A 24,034-nucleotide genomic window follows, 5' to 3' on the forward strand; every position below is an offset into this window, starting at 1 on the left:
TAAAAACTAAATACAAAAGTAAATAATATATAATAATTAAATAAATAAATGCAAATAAAAAATCAAATATAAATAAATGTTAATTTTGAGATTTTAAAATTCTTTTTCAGGTTTTCCTCTGGTGTAAGTTTTATGACCCTCACTAAATCACATCTGTCTGTTGTGAAAATGTAAACTTTTATTCACTTTTATACATTTGACCCATTTCATCTGCTCGCCCTCGCCTAAACGTGCCTCGTACAGGCGTCCTAATGATCCATAATGGAGAATCCTGTCGCCGGTGCAGTTGCCGTCACTGGTTTAGCTGATCGGGCCGAACTAAAGGCTGACGACTCGCCCTGACCTGAGCCAATCGATGCTTCTAATGGAGTGTCCGAGGGGGGCGGAGCCTCGTACCACAGAGGCATTTCACATTCAGTGAGCGGAGCAGGCGCCGGACAAGTTATTCTGCAGCTGGTGTTCGATTTAGACACATTATGACCAGTTTATATGTTTGGTCAGGTTTGGTCTCGTGTTTGGACAGCGCGTCCGTCCAGAAGTGACCGGAAAAAAAGACGAAAAGAAGAAGAAACATAAACGAGTGAGTGTTTTATTGTGAATATTCATGTTTTATTCATAGTATCATAGGATTTTTTAGCTATTTTTACAGAATTTTGAGCCTTTTCTCCTCCTCTATGTTCATGTTTTATTAAGTTGTTCCGATATTTAGTTTGTTTTACTTCTTTACACGTCTGTTTTTATTGTTTTTACAGAATCAACGCAAAATAAAACACGTAAAAATATTAAAGGGCTGATATGACGATGTTTTCTGATCCATGTTCTCACGTCGTTTCCTCGTCACACACAGACCTGGAGTTGTGTGTTTTGTTTCATTCTCACAAACGCACAAACCTGCAGATTTAGACTGAGAGAACGCTCTGTTCCACCTTGTGATGTCATCATGTGGTGATACAGGAAGTGCCAATCTCCCCTCCTTCTCTCTATCCTATCTCTCTCCTTTCTGTCTCTTCTCTCTCTCCTCTCTTATTTATCTCCTCTCTTTCCCTCTCCTCTTGCTCCTTCCTCTCTATCCCACTCTCCTCTCTTATTCATCTCCTCTCTCCTCCCTCTCCTCTCTTACTCTCTCTCCCTTCCTCTTTATCTCTTCCTCTTATCTCTTCTTTCTGTCTCTCCTCTCTCCTCTCTTTCTCTCTCTTCCCCTCCTCTTTCTCTTCTCTCTCTTCTTTCTCTCTTTCCCTCTCCTCTTGCTCCCTTCTCTGTCTTCCCCCTCTTTCTCCCCTCTCTCTCTCCTCTCTTTCCTTTCTCTCTTATCTCTCCTTTCTGTCTCTTCTCTCCCTCCTCTCTTATTTATCTCCTCTCTCTCCTCTCTTTCTCTCCTCTTGCTCCTTCCTCTCTATCCCTCTCCTCCCTCCCTTATTCATCTCCTCTCTTCTCCCTCTCCTCTACTTACTCTCTCTCCCTTCCTCTTTATCTCTTCGTCTTATCTCTTCTTTCTCTCTCTTCCCCTCCTCTTTCTCTTCTCTCTCTTCTTTCTCTCTCTTCGTGTGGTGATACAGGAAGTGCTCCACTGTGTTTTTAAACTCCACACACCTTCATTTATAGAATCATTTGGATCATTTCAGTCCTGGAGTTGTCTCTTATCTCGACTGAACTAAAGGTAAAAGGAGGAGGAGTTAACATGAAAACTCCCACTTGATGACATCACAAGGTGGAACGTCGCATTTTGATCTTTGTAGATGTGACAGACTAATAATAAAGTGCGACTCAAACATGTGAATGAAACAAAACACAAGTCCAGGTCTGTTTTTGAGGATTATAACGACATTAAATCAAAATGTCTGTGGTGGTTTTCATATTTGTGGTTGTGATGACGTCCTCCCTCCAGACGGGGGCAGCAGACAGTTTTCTCTATTGTTTAGTTTTTACTTAACCAGGAAATATCCAAAAGGTAAATGTACAAATGTTGAACCCAAGAGTTTATTTTACGTCCTTCAACAAAAATCTATTAATCTAAGCCGCTCCCGTCGGTACGAGACACGACTGCCCCAAAGAACGAGTTTGACATTCTGACCACGAGTGTCATAGCAACCAACGAGCCAATCAGGAGCGAGGCTGTGGAAGGTCACGCCCCTCCTCACCTGTACCACTGGGAGCGCGCACTTAGCAACGCTGTCAATCAAACCTGTTGCTAACGCTAGCGGAAGAAGGCGCCTGCTCCAGCTCCTCCTCCCGGCTCCTCCTCCCGGCTCCTCCTCCCGGCTCCTCCTCCCGGCTCCTCCTCTTGGCTCCTCCTCCCGGCTCCTCCTCCCGGCTCCTCCTCCCGGCTCCTCCTCCCTGCTCCTCCTCCCGGCTCCTCCTCCTCTTGGCTCCTCCTCCTCCCGGCTCCTCCTCCTCTTGGCTCCTCCTCCTCCCGGCTCCTCCTCTTGGCTCCTCCTCCTCCCGGCTCCTCCTCTTGGCTCCTCCTCCCTGCTCCTCCTCCCGGCTCCTCCTCTTGGCTCCTCCTCCTCCCGGCTCCTCCTCCCGGCTCCTCCTCCCGGCTCCTCCTCCCGGCTCCTCCTCTTGGCTCCTCCTCTTGGCTCCTCCTCTTGGCTCCTCCTCCTCCCTGTTCCTCCTCCCTCTCCTCACTCAAACATATTGATCCAGATCTTCTCCGTGCTCCTCGTGTCTGGAGCTCCTCTCCTCTCTCGTCTCACTCGTTCATCCCGTCATTAGTGCAGTGATCTGGGTCAGTGGGGGAGGAGCGTCCAGCTGTTCACCGCTGTATGTGCACACGTATGTGCACACGTATGTCACACACACACATGTATGTCACACACACACACACATGTATGTGCACATGTATGTTACACACACATGTATGTGCACATGTATGTCACACACACACACACACATGTATGTGCACACGTATGTCACACACACACATGTATGTCACACACACACACATGTATGTGCACATGTATGTCACACACACACATGTATGTTACACACACACATGTATGTCACACACACACTTCACTATAGACGTAGCTCCTCCGTTCACTCCTCCGTTCACTCCTCCGTTCACTCCTCCGTTCACTCCTCCGTTACATTTGTTCATTTAAACTTTCCAAACTCTCTCTGACATAATCTCTCTGTCCTTTCTCGACTAAAACACAAATAAACTCACATTTTAATGAGTTGTGTTTAGTTTTGTGCAGCTGTGAACAGGCTCAGTGTGGCTCAGTCTGTAGAGCGTTCGTCCTCTGAGGTTGTCGGTGCGATTCCAGGTCCCACCGATGAACGCTGCTGTTGTGTCACTGGGCAAGACACTTCGCCCCCAGTGAATGTGTGAGTTGTTTCTTGATGTAAAAGACTTAAAAGTGGAGAAACGCTGTGTAAAAATGTGACCTTTTACCATTTTAACATCTTATAGTTTATATTTAATCCACTTTAACGTCTTAATAATGTTTCAATTCTCTAAAAGTAAATTTAACCTTTGTGTTTTGTTGTTTTTTTGTTTTGTTTTTTACCAGACGCTGCAGGTGAACAGGAAAAACTCTGAAATTTAAAGTTATCAGTTTAAACCTGTGCTGTGGTTCAGTCACGTAAATGTAAGAAACAAATGTAAAGTTTTCATACAGAAATGAGACGTTTTATGTGGGAAAAAAAGGACAAAACTGAACATTTTTGGGACACACAAAACAGAAATATGAAAAGAAACAGGTTTAAACTTCTTGCTTTATTTTGTGGTCAATTAAATACAAAAAAAACTCCAAAAAACAGCGGATTTTGGATCCTATTTAGTATTTGAGTAACTAAATATGACTGAAAAAATGCCTAAAAATTCTAATTTCACCTCATTTTTGGGAGTTAAAACTTGCGTAAAACAAACTTTGAATTAGACATCAAAAAATCACAAACAAAATAAACAAAAAACAAAAAAAACATAGAGATTTTGTATTTGAATAAACAAGATCTCACTGAAAATTCGCCTTAAAAATCCAAATTTCGCCTAATTTTTTTAATTAAAACTTACATAAATCAGACTTTGGATTAAACATCAAAAAATCCTTCAGTAAATTTCCTCAAAATCTTGTTAAGTTCCAGTCTGTAAAGTTTGGGGCTGATCCTTTTGTCCCTGTGGGAGAAAAAAAACGGCCTTTGGAGTAAAAATGTTAAAATGTCCCGTGTAACTCTATGGACGAAGGTTTATTTAGATAAATATTAAAGCGTATTTCAGGGCAGAGTGGACAGTTTTGTTGTTTCCACGTGAGAGCTTGTTGCTAAGAGAGTAAACTGAACAAAAAAACAAAAAAAGACACAAAAAAAAGCCTGTAGTGTCTTTATGCTGTAGTTGCTGTGTGGCTGTGTGTCCACTAGGGGGCTCACTCTGTCACTTCAGCACAGACCTGAGTTTAAATCCATCATTAACCTGAAGAATAATTAGAGTTTCATCAATTAAAATGCCGTGTTCTGACCAGAAACTGCAAATATAACACGTTTATTTCACCGTAGCACAAACCAAATTCTTGCTGAACAAAACTCGAATCAGAAAATAACAAAATAAAACGGAAAAAAACAACAAAACCGCTTTAGTACATCCTCTGTGTAAGTCAGTGGACAGGATTCAGTGGGTTAAAACGATTGGAAAACACAATAGGAAATGGATAGAGAGAGAGAGAGAGAGAGAGAGAGAGAGAGAGTTGGACGAGAACGAGAGGAAAAAAGGAGGGATGGAGGGAGGAGGGGTTTAATCCTGGCTCTTGGATTATGGTATAAACTGGTCCGGGAGTGAGATCGAGTTGTTCCACACAGAGGAAGACCTGCAATCTCCTCCTCCGTCAGTCTCTCCATTTCTGTATTTCCACTTTCCGTTTTGACCCTGACTCGATTCTGCTCTTGTGTTTGGAGGATTCCAGGAGCGGAGATGTAGGAAAAGACGGATTTTGGGACCTTTTTTTTTAATGGGAATACCGCTTTTTTTTTTCTTTTTCTTTTTTTTTTCCAGGAGATTTGAGTTTCCCGGTCGCACGTGCTTTGTTTCGGGAGTTTTTTCTTGGCGCGTGCTCCCGGCGAAACCATTTTTGAAAGAATTTGAAATCATTAAACCCGCAAATGTAGCTTCCTTTGTGCATTTTAAAGCCACAACGCGGGACATTTGACCTGATGACACTGCGCCAAGTCGGGATAAGCGGCGTAAGTGACGATGCTCGGACTCGTAACGGGATTGAGAGACTATGGCAGGGTTTGTCCGCGACCCCTGGTGTAGAAATGTGACCTTTGACACCGGGAAGTCTTTTGTCGCCGGCGGTAACGAGCTCAGCTGACACCGACTCGCTTGGCGGCGCGGCTAACTTCGTTTAGCTCACCTGGGCTAATCTGATTTGTGGATGAAATGTCAATGGGATAATTATAAGATCCATTATTTGCACATGACTGATTTGAAGATTTAAAAACGTATTAATTTGGATTTTAAATGACGACTTTTTAAAAACGGGATCTTTTCTTTCTCCCCGGAATGAGTTTTTTGAAGTTTCTCGGATATTTTTTGCCTCTCTGACGTCTTAACCAGGTAACAAAGTCTGTCCGCCATTTTGTTTTCAATTATACGCAATTTATTTAATGCACAATTATGTAAACTATTCGCCAATCCGTGCTGCGTTTAGGGAATTCCAAAAGTGGAGGACTGCTTCACTTTAACTAGAAGGTCGCAGGTTCGATTCCCAGACGTAGTGAGGTTTGCGTGTTCTCCCTGTGCACGTCGCTTAAAGCTCCTACATCACACAAAACTGACTCTTTTGAGGTTTAAGTCACGTTTTATTGCCGTTTCCGCATCAAAAACAGACCCGGAGTTGTGTTTTGTTTCATTCACGTACGTCAAAACGCTCCGTTCCACCTTGTGATGTCATCAAGTGGTAGTTTTCAAGTTGGCGTCTACTTTTTTAACTTTAGTTCAGTAGAAGATTCCAGGACTGAAATGATCCAAATGATTCTATAAATGAAGGTGTGTGGAGTTTAAAAACACAGTGGAGCACTTCCTGTATCACCACATGATGAGAGAGAGAGAAGAAAGAGAAGAGAAAGAGGAGGGGAAGAGAGAGAAAGAAGAGATAAGAGGAAGAGATAAAGAGGAAGGGAGAGAGAGTAAGTAGAGGAGAGGGAGGAGAGAGGAGATGAATAAGAGAGGGAGGAGAGGGATAGAGAGAAAGGAGCAAGAGGAGAGGGAATGAGAGGAGAGAGAGGAGATAAATAAGAGAGGAGAGAGAGAAGAGACAGAAAGGAGAGAGATAATAGAGAGAAGGGGAGGAGAGAGAGAAAGAGAGAGAGGGGAGAAAGAGGGGGAAGACAGAGAAAGGAGCAAGAGGAGAGGGAAAGAGAGGAGAGAGAGGAGATAAATAAGAGAGGGGAGAGAGAGAAGAGACAGAAAGGAAAGAGATAAGAGAGAGAGAAGGAGGGGAGATGGGCAATTCCAGGTCTGAAATGATCCAAATGATTCTTGTGAAGGTGGAGTTTAAAAACACAGTGGAGCACTTCCTGTATCACCACACGATGACATCACAAGGTGGAACAGAGTGTTTTCAGTTTGAGAGAAGAACTCAGCCTAAATCTGTAGAAACAAAACACAACTCCAGGTCTGTTTGGGACGAGGAAACGACATTATATAGATAAAAAACAGCGTAATACGAGCTCTTTAAATGAGGCCAGTGGATTGTATTTGTATTTGAAAGTTTCCGGATTAAATCAATAGAAAAAAGCGTTTACTGTTTACAAAGCTAAAGCATAGCGGCGGAGGAGCTAGCACTAGACTTATATTCCACATATAAGTCGCATCTGAGTATAAGTCGCACCCCCCGGGAAAACTATAAAAAGCAAAAAAGTGTGACCATAGCCCGGAAAATACAATAGTTTGGCCTGTCGTAATCACATTTTACAGAGAAATATCACAATAAACGATAATATTGAACCTCCTTTATGTCACTGATACAATAATAAAACAGGAAAATCCCAGTGAGCCGCTTTAAATAGATTTAAAAAAACAGTTAAATATCAGAATGAACCAACAATAAGCCACAGAAGTTATTATTTCAAATCAAATGTTTAGCTATTATCTTTAAAAAAATGGCAAAAATCTCCCTAACATTGGAAAGAAAATGTCTCCTGGATAAATTTTGAGACGTAAAATATGTAGTTTGAATAAAGTCTTTCTGAAATAGTAAAAGTTTTCATTCATAAATTAGTTTCATGTTTCTCGTCCTAAAACGTCCCGAGGATTTGAGTTTAATTATGACCTGGAAACCTCTTGTGAAGCACAGAACGTTTATGTAAATGGACATAGCTAACGTGCTAACCGCCGCGCTCCAAACAGGAAGTGATCATGGCGCACTTCCTGCTCCATCGACTCTGGCTCCGATTCACTTTCTATTGAAAAACTGTGTCCTCTCTCTCTGTAACTTGGTCTTAAATGTTCGTATTAACTCACTCTACATGATGGGGTTAATTTTTGAGTTTATTTTGTTTTGGGTTTTTTTTTAGTTAACTTTTTATTTTTTTTATTTTTATTTTTTTAGTTATTTTTATTTTATTTTTTTTATTTTATTTTTTAAACTCGCTCTACATGATCCTCAGGTTGATTTTTGAGTTTATTTAAAATTATTATTATTATTTTGTTATTTTTATTATAATTTTTTTTAAGTTATTTTCCCCTTTTTTGTTGATTTTATTTATTTTTTGGTTATTTTTAGTTATTTATTTTCATTATTTTGAGCGTTTACCTTGTCACGGGCCACATAAAATGACATGGCGGGCCACATTTGGCACGTGGGCCTTGAGTTTGACGCATGTGGATAGCATTAGCAACAGGTTTGATTGACAGCGTTGCTAAGCGCTCGCTCCCTGTTAAACCAGAGCTGTAGACATGAAGGGGCGTTACCTTCCACATCCTCGCTCCTGATTGGCTCTTTCGTTGCTATGGCGCTCGCTGTCAGGGTTTTTAAATGTCCCTCACACTACTGCCCTGATTTCACCGTTCACTCGTCTCTTTTTTCCAGTATGTCGCGAGCGCAGGAGTGAGCTAATGGGATCGGCTGCCGGGATGAAGCGTCGGGGCGTCGAGCAGAGGGGCGGCGGCTGTTTACGAGTCGGATCTACGGGGGGAGTGCGGCGAAGCGGAGGACGGGGGCCGGCCCTGCTGCTCTGGGTCGTACTCTGCAGCTCACACGTGCTCACGGTCCACGGACAGATGAGCATCCCGCCTGAAATGTGAGTGAAACGAACCCCGCGTCTTCTCTCAGACTGAAAACGCTGAGTTCCACCTTGTGATGTCATCGAGTGGCGATACAGGAAGTGCTCCGCTGTGTTTTTAGACGTTTCCAGAAGATGTGGCGCTCATTTTGAACGGGGGCTGTAGCGGCGGTCAGAGCGTTTGGCTAAGCTCCCGCGGGTCATGTTCTCGGGTGCGTGTGAGTGGTTTAAGCTCAGGACGGGTCAAAGGTCAAGAGAGGAACGAGGACCAGGAGAATAAACACACGGGAATCTAACCTTTATTGTGCGGCTTTGTTTGAGATAATACGCTACAAATTTAGAGGGAAATTAAATCAGACGTGTCCTTCAAGCTGTTCAGATGTTTGTTCGTGTTTCAGTCGTTTCTTCTCGTTGAGTCTCTGAGTTTTATTTGGGCTGATTCATGTTTGAGTTTAATCTTTAATCCACTATTTTCAAGACGCCATTTTGGAGATCTGCCCCCGTTTAACCTCCACCTGTGACACGCCCACTGTGACACGCCCACTGTGACACGCCCCCTGTGACGTACACACCCACTCACTTCTCCTAGTTCTGGTCTCCTCTCATCTCCTTTCCTCTCTTCATCTCCTCTCGTCTCCTCTTCTCCTCTCTCGTCTCCTCTCTCGTCTCCTCTCTCGTGTCTTCATCTCCTCTCTCCTCTCTCGTCTCCTCTCTCGTCTCTTGTGTCTTCGTCTCCTCTCTTGTGTCTTCATCTCCTCTCTCCTCTCTCGTCTCCTCTCTCGTCTCCTCTCTCGTCTCCTCTCTCGTCTCCTCTCTCGTCTCCTCTCTCGTCTCCTCTCTCGTCTCCTCTCTCCTCTCTTGTGTCTTCGTCTCCTCTTCTCCTCTCTCATCTCCTCTCTTGTGTCTTCGTCTCCTCTCTCCTCTCTCATCTCCACAAACACATTCACATTCAAACAAACACATGGATGAATATGAATCACGTCCCTAAGCCTCAGCTCATGTCCAGCTCATGTCCATCTCATGTCCAGCTCATGTCCAGCTCATGTCCAGCTCATGTCCAGCTCATGTCCAGCTCATGTCCATCTCATGTCCAGCTCATGTCCAGCTCATGTCCAGCTCATGTCCAGGTCGTGTCCAGGTCCAGGTCTTTCTCCAGGGGAAGCCGTGTTCACTGCTCTGGACGTCCCGCAGATCTCTGGCCGAGTTCCCTTGGTGTGGACCATCTGCCTCTCCCCGTCCTCTTCCCGTCCTCTCCCCGTCCTCTTCCCGTCCTCTTCCCGTCCTCTTGCTGTCCTCTTCCTGTCCTCTCGCTGTCCACTTCCTGTCCCTCTGTAAAGCTTCTGTTTACACCGAGCGATCCGAGAGTCCGGGGTTTTATTCAGCAGCACGTAACCCGCTGACCTACAGAGCAGACAGTCACCTGCTTTAATCTGATAATCTAACCTCTTTACATGAGCTTCGACGCTAAAGGGAGTCTGTACATGAGCAGCGAGGGACAAATACGGAGCCGGCCAACGCTTCATTTTACATCCAGGTTAAAAATAAACGTGGCACAAACAAAGCGGAATCATCCAAATCGTTTTAATTTGAATCATCTCAGCTGGCAGAGCGTTTGAACGTCCACTGATTTAAAGGTTGTCGGTGCGATTCCAGCTCTAACGGGCGGATGCTGTGGTTGTGTCGTTGGGCAAGACGCTTCACCTCCTCGTCCCGGCGTGTGTGTCGATGAATGTGTGTGTGAACGTGTGTGTGAATGTGACTATTTACCACAACTATTCATGTTATTTTAGTCCTAATTCCTGTTTTGTGCCTTTTATTTCATATTTTGCGTTTTGTTTATTGTTTTATTTCCTTTATCGACTCTTTGTATTTGTATTTTGTTCATTTTTCTGACACATTTCCCAGAGCACAGGGCCACAGGTCGAGTATTAGCTTTAGCATTAACAATATAAAACACTAAACGACGGTTCATTTCTTAAAGATGAATGTGTTTATTACAAAAATGTATAAAATAAGTGGATTTGAACAAGCGCACAGTCTGATATAAACAGTGGTGATACATTTTCCAGTGTGTACTTTTTACTTTTACTTGAGTACATTTGAGAGGAGTAGCTGTACTTTCTACGCAACTACATTTTTGAACAGGACCGAGTAGTAAAAAGTACTTTTCATCTTCATTTTTACCGCGTTCATGAAACGTCCTGACCAAAGTTTAAGAGTTCGAGCTTCGGCTTTGAGCAAAACAAAAATAAAAACAGGAAATTCAGAAGAAAAATGGAAGAAAATGATTCATATTGTTACTGTTGAACCAAATATGTCTCACACTTTAACAAATGAACAACACTGTGTGAAATACTTTTACTTTTTACTCTTTAAATACATTTTAAACAGCTTTTTATTTGATACTTTTACTTGAGTATTTTTTTAATTGTATATCTTTTTGACCCAGAGTTAATTTGAATGTATTTTATTGTAAAAAAAATCCTCTTTTCGAATCCGTTTGACTCGTTCTTTTGCCGCACAGAAAAATCTCCCGTCGTCTTATCAGTTTGTTGCTCATTTTCCAAGTTATAGTTTTGATATTTGACCTGAAAAACGATTCAAACGAGCGTCTAAATCTGCAGACGTTTTTTTTTTTACCTAGTGTTTCATTTTTGTCAAACTGTAATTTACATCCAAACACAGACTTTCTCCTGACGTGTGTGTGTGTCTGTGTTTTCCACAGTGTGCAGAAATGGGCCGTGTCTTTCGGAAAACAGCTCACGTCCTTGTCCGCTCGATACTCCGGGGCTCAACTGCTGCAGAAGGTACGACTCCGTGTACAAATACTTTAAGAATATGTGTGACAGACAGTAACAAAGTGTGACTCGAACGTGTGTGGATGAAACAAAACACAACTGCAGTGTGTTTTTTGAGGAGGAAACGGCCTCGTCTGAGCTTTAACTGCATCTTCACCTCGAAAACCTCGGCTGAAAACAAACCTGTGAATGTTCCTCTCCTCTTTTCGTCTCGTTCTGCTCCTCCGTTCTTTCATATCTGTCCAGCGTCGGTCCTGAGGGGTCGTTTAGCTCCTGTGTTTATATCTGTGTGAAAGACTCGATACGTTTGTGAGTGTCTGCTCCGTAATGAGGCTTGTGCTCTCCGGTCGTGTGCGGCTCCCTGCAGCTTTCCATCAGCTCCATTCACCATCTGTTACTCGCACACAACTCAACCTGCTCACAAAATACAGAGCTGCCAAACGCACAAGTGTGTTAAAGCTCTTATATTACGCAAAACTGACTGTTGTGAGGTTTTAATCCGTGTTAAAACGTCGTTAGCGCGTCAAAAAACAGACCTGGAGTTGTGTTTTGTTTCATTCTCACATGTTTGAGTCGCACTTTAAGATAAAAACTGCGTCGAAATGGTTTAAGAAGAGAGTTAAAGAAGCTATTTTTGTTCAGAAAGACAAACATCCATCCTCAGACCCAAAGCGAACAAAAGAAACAAAGAGAACATTAAAGGTTGAATGATTGAAGAAGCGGCTTGGACGAGCAGCTGAACGTCTTCACTCTTACAACGATTTGTCCAGTTGACACGTTTAACTTTGACTTACATCATTACCGTTACGTCTCTAAAGCTCAAAACGCTCTGTTCCACCTTGTGATGTCATAAAGTGGTCATTTTCACGTTAACAGCTCCTTTTACCTTTTTCAAAAGACAATCATTTTGAACAAAATCGGAGCCTCGGACATAATCTGTCTCCTGTTTATAACTCCATCCTCAGAGCTAAAGCTAAACGAGGAAAACAACAGGGCTAGCCAGTATGCTAATAGCCACAATGCTAATAGCGAGGGTGCTAATGATTGGTATGCTAATAGGTGTGAGGGCCTGAATTATTATGCTAAATATCACACTTACACCTAGCTAACAAACATAATCTGTAAACAAACAGGTGCATTAGCGTCAGTGTCGTTAGCGCCTCCTTCAGACAGATATAAGGCAGTGTCCAGCAGGAATCTGACCACAACTGAAGAAGAAGCCAAATGTCTTCACTCCTACAACATTTTGTCCTGTTTAATTTAAAGCTGCAGTATGTAACTTTCCGGAGGTGACAGGCCTGAACGATTCCACTGAAACAGAAAGTTAAAATAACTTAACCCACATTTACGTCAAACAAATATATCTCAAAACTTTAACTGTTTTGAAATGTTTGTTTTGTCTTTTTTATGTTAAATACAAAATTCAGATAAATCCAGAACAAAATAAAAAATATTGTACAAAAATATTCGGTGTAAAACTTAGTTTCAACATTCTCAAAATTAAATCTGTCACTGGACAAATCTTGTAGGACTGAAGACGTTTCTCTGCTCGTCCAAGTCTCTTCTTCAGTTCTGGTCAGATTAAAGCTGGACACTGCCTTATATCTGTCTGAGGGGAGGGGCTGACTACACTTTGTCCAGTTGACAGATTTAACTTCGTTGTTTGCTCTGGATCAGACCTGGACGACTGAGGGTCTGCACAGAAAACATTGTCAAAACACAGATAAAAGACTTTGTGTCACTTCTCTCATGTGGTTGAAAAGCTTAAGAGATTGAGTTTAGAGCCGTGCACCTTTTTGTTCTATTAGTGTAACTTTTTATGTAGAGATTAAACACTCCGTAAACACGAGAGAAAATCTTCAATACTCAGGCTTGATCCAGACCCACATGGTCAGAAAAACTGTAAGACAAACAGGAATTTAACTGTAGGAAAAGTTTTCTGTGATTTCCAAATAGAAACTTAAATTAAAACTGAAGACAGGATGAACCCTCACTCAGAACAGTTAGTAGTAAAAGGAAAATGCATAAACACCAGAGCAGAGACTGAAAATACAACTTATTTCCTTTAAAAACTAACAGTATAAGGTAAAACGATAAAGTCTTTAGAACAAAAACACCAGTTTAATATTATGACACATTTTGACTCAACATTGACCAGTAAATTGTCTCATTACCAGTTTATAGACGAGGGACGACGCATAAATGGAAATCGTTTATTGTGATGAAAATAGTTGACGGTGATCGTTCGTGGCAGTTTTTATATAGTTGTGATAATCCCCACGGTGTCTCCAGAATGTGCAGGAAAAAACACTTTTCCCTGACGATCTCCTCTGGGTCACTGCGGTTTTCACGTTTAATAAAGTACAAAAAAATGATAATTATTCAGGACATTTTTAAACTGTCGGGAACAATAATTATATATTTTTTTGGTGCATCTTGACAGAAATATAAAGACGTTGAGGGGACGGTGAAGATGGAGGAGGTGGACGGGGAGGAGCTGGTCAAACAGTTCGCTGAGGAGATGGAGGAGATGCTCGGGAGGAAGATGAAATCCGTCAAGGTTCAGTTACATCATCATTTTTTTATTTATTTATTTATTTATTTGATTGGGACAGTGCTAATGAACAGACGTGACAGAACATTAATGTGAACCCATCCACGATCCTGGGGTTTTTATTTCACCTCGACGTTACGTTCAACATCCTCGCTCCTGATTGGCTCTTCGGTTGCTATGATACTCGCGGTGCATAAAGAAAGAACTTTACCTTAACTGTGCATCCTAAGTTACCACCAGGGGGCGCAGATCAGGGCCCTGTTCTGTGTCAAATCATAATTATTTGAAGCTCTTTTTTAAGTTTTCTGTCTAGTTTGAATATGGGATAAGGATTTATTTCCTCGTTGTGCTGTAGTTTAGGTGTAGTTATGTGTGTAAAAAAATGACAGAAACATCAAATTCTAATTAATTAATTCTAATTCATCTGATTCACTTTCATTTATACTTGTTTATTTTATTTTTATACGTAAAATTTTATGTCTCCGTCCTCCTTTCCTGTCAAAATCTCATGTCGTGACGTTTTGTGATTCATTTCTTTGTAAAACCCCTGTGCCAATTGTTGCATTCAGCTTTCAGTAATAAAGCAGTGAAATATTTGTAGTAGTTGTAGTAGTAGTAGTAGTAGTAGTAGTAGTAGTAGTAGTACAGTTCCTTTAATGTCTTGTGTTGTGTCACAGAGGTTGGCAGAGGCGGCGGAGGATGCAGATTTATACCATGACTACAATGACACTCTGGAGGTATTTTATTATTATTATTGTTATTATTATTATTATCATCATCATCATCATTATTTATTTATTTATTATTATTATTTATTTTATTTTTTATTATTATTATTTTATTTTATTTTTTGACAATTACAATGACACTCTGAAGGTATTTTATTATTATTATTATTATTATTATTATTATTATTATTTTATTTATTTATTTGTTATTATTATTATTATTATTTTTTTTTTTTTTAATTATTATTATGATTATTTTGTTATTATTATTTTTTTTTTTCACAATTTTTTACTTAAATAAAAATACATTTGTTAAATTCCTTCCCATCTGCACCAGGGACACAGTGTTTTATATATATTTTCCATCTAAAACCGTAGATAAGGAGGTGACAGTCGCTCATTTGGCAGAGAATCCATTGACCCACTGTTGTTGTGTCCTTGGGCAAGACACTTAACCCAAAAAACTCGCCCCCAGTGTCAGTGTGCACTGGTTCCTTGACGTAAAGTGATTTGAGAGACGTGAAGATGGAAAAGCGCAGCATAAAAATGTGACTGTTTATGAATATTCTGCTTCTTAAAATAATTTCCGCTCTGTATTTGAAAAAAACGGTGACATCATCTCTATATTCACCCTGTTTTGACTTTAAATTAAAGTTTTTGTTATTTAAAACGACGCGACATCTTTGCGTCGTGCCTTACGCTGCGACACTGCCCCTTGTGTCCAGTTTGAGTACTTCAACTCGATGCTGATAAACAAAGTGGATGAAGACGGGAATCCTTTGCCGCTCGGGGGAGAATTTCCTTTGGAGCAAAACGAACATTTCAGCAAACTCCCGGTGAATGTCCAGACGAGCAACATACAAGTCCCCACCAACGTCTACAACAGAGGTACGCCACGAGTTTGGAGCCGGCGTTTGTCTCGTTTGCTTCATAATTTGATCTGTTTTATGTCAGAACCATAGACTGTAAATCTCTCAGTAAACCGTCGTGTTTAACTGACTAAATTATTTGCTTATTGTCTGAGACGTGTAAATTCTCGCTCTGTTAACATCTCGAGCGAAGGTAAACCGCTAACGCTAACAGCTTTACACAGCAACGGTTAATTTAAGTGAGTGTTTTATTCATAAAGTTGTTAGCGTTAGCCGTTTACCCGAGAATTTCCACATCTCAAAAAGCTGAATTATCCGACCTGTTTATCTAAAATCCATCTTGACGTAAACTTATTTGATTATTTTTAGTCCATAAAGACGAGCGCCGGTCCAATCTGATCAGTATTTATTTATAAAGCGCAGAGCTGTGGAGTGAACGGGGGGCGAGGGGCTGGGGGAGACATTCAGACACACCCCAGGACCACGTTTGTCTCCTGTTTTTCTTTGTTTTCTTATTATAAATGTCTTACCCGTGGCGTCTGTTCTGTTCTGTTCGCAGACCCGGACATCGTGAACGGCGTGTACATGTCCGAGGTCCTCGACGACGTTTTCACCGATAACTTCCAGAAGGACCCGACCCTCACGTGGCAATACTTCGGCAGCGCCACGGGCTTCTTCAGACTCTACCCGGGTAAATCATGACATCATCTCTGTTATTTACCGGAAAATTTCAGACTATAAGCCGCGACTTTTTCCCCGCGGCTTTGAACCCTGCGGCTAATTTATAGACTTTTACTGGATAACGGCCACCGGGGGGCGCTCTCTAGCTGTAAACGTAAAAGTGAGACAGACGTGGAGAAAGATTATGCTCTGAAGAATTCACTAGTTTTGATTTTTAATGGTTATTTTGCGCATCATGGAAAACACACGAAGAAATGGATAAGATGCAGTTTTTATGATAAAGAAGGAAATAGAGCCACTGCACGTGAGTCAGACCATTAAAGAAGGAAATAGAGCCACTGCGCGTGAGTTTGACCGTTAAAGAAGGAAATAGAGCCACTGAGCATGAGTTTGACCGTTAAAGAAGGAAATAGAGCCGCTGCACGTAAGTTTGACTGTTAAAGAAGAAAACAGAGCCACTGCGCGTGAGTTTGACCATTAAAGAAGGAAATAGAGCACTAACAAAAGCTACACCGGGTTCACGCTATTTAAAACCTCCAGCGCACGAAACTAAAACGGACCAAACGATAAAAAAAATAGGCAAAAATTCACAACTAACTAATTTAAACTAACAAAAGTTTACAGGTATGTAGGAAATTAAGAAACACAAGAGGAAATAAAAAGGCGCTCGAACCAAAGAATTACAGTCACACAGGACTTTAAACAGCCTTAAAAAGATAAACAAAGTCTTTAACGAGACTTTAAGTGTTGTCCTGGGGTAATTTATGACCCCAAAAAAATAACTTCTTTATCAAACATGTTGAAAATTGGGCCTTTTGAAAAAATGTTGATTGTTTAATAAGAACTGTCTGAAAAACAAGTTACGTTAAAGTTCAATTTGACCCCAGTTTGTTTCTCTTATAACTCAGATCAACTTAATTTCCACCGCTGTGCTCGAAAAAACACAGGACAGTGATGGAAATTAAGAGTTGCAGGAGATTTTGACGTCCAAAAATGCACGATCTTTACTAAAATAAGCTCCAAATTATATTAAAAAAGAAAAGAAAAAAGGATGTTATTTTATGGCTGAGTTATAAGAAAAACAAATTGGGGTCAAACTGGGAGGAACACGCAAGGGTTAAGATGATTGTACGAGCGGTTCTTGAGTTCGTAATACGTCTGGTGCGCGTTTTCTGCGTCTAATTATTGTCCGATACTCAGGAAGTGCACGGTTAGCATGCATACGTAAGATATGACTGTAGCCTGACAGAAGCGAGGCTGCCAATCTGCGCCTTTAACACTCACATGTCGCGTTAGACGATGCGGTGAAGCGTCTCGCCGAAGAACACAGCAACAGTTCTGCTCACTAGTGCCCCCCTGTGGCTCTCGGCGTTCTCTTGGCGTTCCCTCGGCGTTCCCAGCTGTCTCCCGTCCAAGTTCAGACCAGGCCCGACTCGACGAGGACGTTCGGCCGCAAATCATCACAGTTTCTACAGACGCTCACGGTTCACAAATCGCTCCAGTTTCTATCGACTCTGCTGTTTTTTTTCTTCCGTTTTTTGTTTTTTTCCCGCTCGTCGCTACGTTCAGTTTTACAGCTACATCGACAGATCCGTGCGTTTCAGCCAGACAAGCTAAACGGTCCAGCGGCGTCTGACTCCGCAGATCGGACGTGATGAGTCTTTACTGCGGTGTCAGGAGTGCGACGTTCAGCGCCGGCTCCAAATACAGAAGCGATTAACAGAAGAAGAAGAAGAAGAAGAAGAAGAAGAAGAAGAAGAAGAAGAAGAAGAAGAAGAAGAAGAAGAAGAAGAAGAAGAAGAAGAAGAAGAAGAAGAAGAAGAAGAAGAAGAAGAAGAAGAAGAAGAAGAAGAGAAGAAGAAGAAGAAGAAGAAGAGAAGAAGAAGAAGAAGAAGAGAAGAAGAAGAAGAAGAAGAAGAAGAAGAAGAAGAAGAAGAAGAAGAAGAAGAAGAAGAAGAAGAAGAAGAAGAAGAAGAAGAAGAAGAAGAAGAAGAAGAAGAAGAAGAGTTCAGTCAGCGCTCGGTCGTAAATCAGATCTGAATCGAGATCTAGATTCAGTTAAATTTAATCATCTTCGGAGCTGAGTTTCGTATTTGTAACTCCGCCCACAAGTATCATAGCAACCAAAGAGCCAATCAGGAGCGAGGCTGTGAAAGGTAACGCCCCCCTACGTTCCCGACCTCGCCGTGAGCGCCTCCGTCGTCGTTCAGGTTGTATCGTGTATTTTGCGCGTGGCTGAACTGCAGAGCTGTTGTAAAGCCTCCCACAGAAAGGGGGCAGTGTTGACACAAATAAACCAACTTTATTTGAGGGTTTAGCAACAACACGTTTCCTAAATTCTCTGTTGAAATGAACGGGAATGGGCATTTACGGGAAAAGTGGGCGGGGCCGAATAAGATCAACAGCCAATCCTCTGTCCTGTTGGTTTTTTAGAGCAGAATTCAGACTTTAGAAGAAGAAATTTTATGTATTTTGTGTTTAATTGGCGAGGAGTAAATATTTGTATTAAGTTTATGATCTGGAAATTAAAAAAAAAAAACAAAAAAAATGAGTATGTGAGGGAAAAAATCATGATAATTTATTTTGTCATTTTGCCCTTTTCTAAATACAGAGTTGATGTTTTCCACCTCAGTTTTTAGAGATAAATCAGGGACGTCAAACTCATTTTCACCGAGGGCCACATCAGCAAAATGGCCGCCGTCAAGGGCCAGATGTGACGGCGACAGTGTAAATGTCACTAAATGTAAATAAATGTCATGTAAAATAAATGTAATTACTTCTTAACTTGTTAAATAAAGGTTTCTGTGATAAAGTGACATTTTTAAAAGTGTGTATCTGGTCTGGACACACCTCCTCTCAGACCTTCAGCTCTGCTTCAAATTCGTCCTTTTACAGACTTTTAATTATTGGACAGTTTGTTGTTTTTCTCACAGACTCACTTTTTCACACTTAGCTCTGTGTTTTGTGTCAAAATGTCGATGTAGATTGTGCCGACCGCGCCTCATAACACAAAAAACACACAGGTTTTTCTCCTCAAAGCACAAACTTCACTTTTCTTCCTCCAAACTTCCTTCCACGCCGACAATTTTCCTCTTGATGAACATTTTGTGATGATTATTTGCAAATATCTCTCCACTTGCTGGGAAAATCTCATTAGTTTATTGTCAGTGCAAACATTAAAGCAGCACAGACTTATTTTAAAATGACAGTCGTGCCTTTTCATTTATCTTCTCGCGGGCCACATAAAATGACGTGGCGGGCCGCATTTGGCCCCCGGGCCCTGAGTTTGACACATTGCCAGTTTATCAGAACAATTCTCCAATATTGTTTTTATTTTTTTCAAATTGAGGAGCATCTTGGGGGCCCAGGGTTGGACTCTCTTCTTATTCATTTGTCTCAGAGGGCCCCATGTCTGACGGGGGCCCCATGTCTGACGTCTCACCCCGGGCCCTTGGATTTCAGTTGACGGCCCTGATTTTCTCTGCTAGATCTTGTTTGTTTTTACTGATAAAAAAGCACAGAACTATACCAGCTGTTTACACACGGAGCTTATTCATAATATTAAAATTATAATGTGTCATTTTTAACATTTTTAAGTTTTAATCGTCATTATTTGGTCGAGGTGTCGCCTTTTTGCTCATCTCAGTCGTGTTTTTTTATTGAGCTAAAATGGAGCTGCACAAAAATCATAAAATGCGTCTAAATAAATTTGCAAAATCTCATTAAATACACGATTTTTACAAGAGTGAAAAAGGGGAATCTTCCATCTTCTAAATACTGGAAAATCTGGTCAAATTTCAGGCTCTTTTCCCACTGACCCAAACGTTCCAGATACTGTCGTCGTGTCCTTGAGCAAGACACCTTCATGTACCTTAAACTGTGTGAGTAAATATGGGATTTTGAAAGCTAATCTGCTAATCACATGTGAATATTTGTGTTTTCGCAGGTATCCAGTGGATCCCAGACGAGAACGGCGTCGTCACGTTCGATTGTAGAAACAGAAACTGGTTTGTCTCATTTTTTTATTGTCGTAATTTAAATTTTTTGATACAAATAACGTAAAACAGTGAGGGTGAGGAGAGATATCTGCATTGAGGTTGGGAATGTTCCACAGTGTGGCGTTAAAGAACAAATACGAGGGTCATTCAATAAATCAGGTGAATTTTTCGGTATAAGGACTTTTAATACACATAGAAGCTTACTTTTTTATTTATTTATTTTTTTTACTTGTTTTTCACATGGATTTAATTTCTTTTGCAGATTAATCTCCTCAAACCTACGTGCACATGTGGACTTTAGGTTGTCTAGGCCACAATGCAAATTTTTAGAAGAAGAAGAAGAAGAACAGCAGCAACAAGAACAGCAACAATTCAAAAATGTTCAATTTAGAATATTTTTAAGAGTTTAGAATGTTCAGAATATGTATTTTTTAATTATTTTTATTATTATTATTATTATTTATTTTTTTCTTTGTAAAAGCATATTTCTTCGTGCACCTCTTAGCTGCTCTTCAGATGAGCCACATTGATCCAAGAGGCACAATTGTTGCTGTTTCTTCTTTATTTTTACACTCATCAGGTCCAATCAACCCAAATAACAGAGAAATTAATAAATCCATGAAAGAGCTCGGGTTTCAGGAGGTAAAAAAAAATAAATTTAAGAGTTTTGGCGATTAACAAAGACGCTCCAGGATTGAACAGCGGTCAGCTATCAAGTTTTTGGTTGGTCGGCCATCTTTGTTAATCGCCAAAACTCTTACAGTTTTTTTTTTAATCTGAAAAAGAAATTAAATCCATGTGAAAAACAAGTAAAACAAAAAAAATTTAAATAAAAAAGTAAGCTTCTATGTGTATTAAAAGTCCTTATACCGAAAAATTCACCTTGTTTATTGAATGACCCTCGTACACGGCTCTACTTTAACTTTATCGTCGGCCATATTTATCCATCCATCATTATTTTTGTGATTGAAAAAAGCGTCAGTAAAGGTCAGATCTGCCTTTATTAGTCCCACAGTGAGGAAATTCCAGTGTTAAAGTTAAAGAACAGAAGGAAAATGGAAAAATAAAGTAAAAATAGACTTAAAAATAAAGTAAAAATAGACTCTAATGTAAGATCTAAAATGTGTAAAATTACTCTTACACATTTTATCAACAGCACAGCCCTGGTTTATCCGATTATTAAGATATCGTCTGTTTTTCCGGCGTGTTTTCCAGGTACATCCAGGCTGCTACTTCTCCCAAAGACGTGGTGATCGTGGTGGACGTGAGCGGGAGCATGAAGGGGCTCAGACTGACCATCGCCAAACACACCATCAACACCATCCTGGACACGTTAGGAGAGAACGACTTCGTCAACATCATAGCGGTGAGGAGCCCGGTTTGTGTTAATAATTCTGACCGCGAGTATCATAGCAACCAAAGAGCCAATCAGGAGCGAAGGTGTCGAAGGTGATGCTCTTTCACTTAGCAACGCTGTCAATCAAACCTGTTGCTAAGGCCTGAAGGACCTGATTTGTCTGTTATTAATGTTCAGATCTTGATTTACAGACACAATAGTGAAATAAAAACCTCAGGATCATGTAGAGGGTTAATACGAACATTTAAGACCAGAATGAGTCTGAAGCAGCAGAGACAGAGAAAAAAAAAAACAACCTCAAAATAACTCAAGAAAATTAAAAAATAAACTCAAAATAACTCAAAAAAATTAAGAAAATACACAAAAAAATTATAAATAAACTCAAAATAACTAAAAACAAGAGGAGACACAGTTTAAAAAAATAATAATAATAATAAAATAAACTCAAAATAACAAAAAAAAAATCTAAATAACAAAAAATAAATAAATAAAAATAACAAAAAATAGAGAAAATAAACAAAAAAAAAACCTCAAAATAACAAAAATATATAATAAAAATAACTTAATAATAAATAAATAAATAAATAAATAAATAAATAAATAAATAAATAAATAAATAAATAAATAAATAAATAAATAAATAAATAAATAAAACACTCAAAATAACTCAAAAGAAAAAAAAAAGAAAAAAAAAGAAGGAATCCTAGGATCATGTAGGGCGGGTTAATATGAACATTTTATTATTTTATTAAAAGTTTTATATCACCATTTTGCCCCTGATTGGCTCTTCGGTTGCTATGACACTCACGGTCGGATTTCCAAATATGAAACTCTTCTCCACGTTCGCCTCTTTACCTGCTCCGGCCTCGGTGATCTTCATGTGGAGCTGAACGCTGTGGTGACGTCACACTCCGTCCTCGTCTTTACTGTGGTGTGGACAGTCTGGACAGTACACACACACACACACACACACACATATACATTAATCCCCGTTGCCTTACTGACCTAGAAACACGGTTCATGTGGGCGGTGCTTAAGTAACATCAGCCTCAAACGCTCCGAGCGACGCCAAAGACTCAAACGGGACTCGGCACTTAATCCAATTTTAATCCAAATTGAGATTCAGTTATTTTTAATCATCGATAATCTGCTAATAATCTTTGTAACGGAGACGTCTGCAGCCAAACCTCTGTCAGTGAAGGCACGAGGTTTGGAGCAGAGATCAGACTTTTATCGAAAATGAAGAGTAAAAATAGTCAAATTTATTTCTCCAAAGTCTTCACTGTCTCTGTTTAGAAAATGAAAGGCCCTGTTTGTGTTTTTCTTCATGTGTCTGAGCCAAATGTGTCTTGTCCCAGTACAGATCAGTTACATAAGCAGCTCCTCAGGTCGACTGTGTCAGGTCTCCATCCACTCTGGCTCCAATTCACTTTCTATTAAAAAACTGTGTCCTCTCTCTGTACCTGCTGCTTCAGACTCATCATTTTGGTTGGGGTTCTTTTTTTTTTTTTTTTTTTTTGAGTTGAGTTGTTTATTTTGAGGGTTTTTTTTTGTTGTTTTGAGTTTATTTATAATTTCTTTTGTGTATTTTCTTCATTTTCTTCATTTTTTGAGTTATTTTGAGTTTTTTTTTTAATGTTTTTGAGTTATTTGGAGTTTTTTATTTTTTATTTTTTTTTAACCGACCCCCCTCTCTCTGTCTCTGCTGCTTCAGACTCATTTTGGTCTTAAATGTTCGTATTAACCCTCTACATGATCCTGGGGTTATTTTTTTATTTATTTATTTTTTTTAGTTGAGTTGTTTATTTTGAGTTTTTTTGTTGTTGTGTTTTTAGTCTATTTTTTATTTTTGGAAAACTGTGTCTCTTCCTTTTTTTGTTATTTTGGGTTTATTTATAATTTCTTTTGTGTATTTTCTTCATTTTTTGAGTTATTTTTTGATGTTTTTGAGTTTAAATTATTATTTTTTTTAATTTATTTTTATTTATTTATTTATTTATTTATTTTTGAGTTATTTTGAGTTTTTATTTTAGTTATTTTTTTTATTTTGAGGTGTTCTTTTTTTAAGTTCATTTTCTTTCTTTATTTATTTATATTTATTTATTTTTTTGTTATTTTGAGGTTTATTTGTTTGAGTTTTTTAAAGTTATTTCGAGTTGTTTTTTTGTTTGTTTTATATTTTTTGTTTTGTTTTGTTATTTAGATTTTTTTTATTTATTTTTTTGACATATGCATAGTGTTTGCATTTAATTGTCATGAGGAACTGCGCGGTTAGTATGCTAGTTGCTGTTTATCTTTGCCATGACCGTAAACTGCTGTTGTCTCTAAAAGTTGTGCTTATAAACTCATCATGGTGAGTCATTAGGATGCTCTGAATGCATAAAGTCAGTGAGGAGTAACTTTGGACGACTGTAAATGTTTAAAATGAACTAATTCTTTTTTTTTTTTTTTACGTTTTTAAGATGGTAAAAATCACGTACTGTGGCTTTGATTTCGACAGCTGTATTTACATATTTTTTGTTCATAATGAGGCAAAATAAAACAGAATTTGGATTTAATCAATATGAGGTTAAAAAAATGATAGTGCCGTAGTTTCAAACGTCATTTTGTTTTGGGTTTTCGAGGATTTTTGTCCCTGTTACTCAACACGTCCAAATCAGTGTAATAATGGGAGTTGATCCTGGTATTACGTCGCGTGTAATCGTACGCTCACAAATCCGCCGCCTTAAGCTCTCGGCAGAATTTAAAGCTACACCCGCTGGACTTTGGCGACCGCGCAGAAAAATGAAACGGCCTCGTGTTTTATGGGACGGCCTGAAATCCGTTTAA

The 24,034-nt window shown here is 39.8% G+C and overlaps 1 protein-coding gene across 1 annotated transcript in view; it reads left to right on the forward strand.

Annotated features, from left to right (window-relative positions):
• Nucleotides 1-5,216: 5,216 nt before the first annotated feature.
• cacna2d4a (calcium channel, voltage-dependent, alpha 2/delta subunit 4a) overlaps nt 5,217-24,034 on the forward strand; it is a 163,108-nt gene continuing 144,290 nt past the window's right edge. The window contains exons 1-9 of the mRNA XM_033976016.2: nt 5,217-5,289; nt 8,028-8,238; nt 10,946-11,027; nt 13,462-13,578; nt 14,250-14,309; nt 15,026-15,188; nt 15,729-15,860; nt 19,797-19,857; nt 21,064-21,214. Coding sequence (XP_033831907.1) covers nt 5,217-5,289; nt 8,028-8,238; nt 10,946-11,027; nt 13,462-13,578; nt 14,250-14,309; nt 15,026-15,188; nt 15,729-15,860; nt 19,797-19,857; nt 21,064-21,214 — 1,050 coding nt within the window. The remainder of the gene's footprint in view (nt 5,290-8,027; nt 8,239-10,945; nt 11,028-13,461; nt 13,579-14,249; nt 14,310-15,025; nt 15,189-15,728; nt 15,861-19,796; nt 19,858-21,063; nt 21,215-24,034) is intronic.

This window comes from Periophthalmus magnuspinnatus, chromosome 12 (assembly GCF_009829125.3).
Source record: "Periophthalmus magnuspinnatus isolate fPerMag1 chromosome 12, fPerMag1.2.pri, whole genome shotgun sequence".
Lineage (NCBI taxonomy): Eukaryota > Metazoa > Chordata > Actinopteri > Gobiiformes > Gobiidae > Periophthalmus > Periophthalmus magnuspinnatus.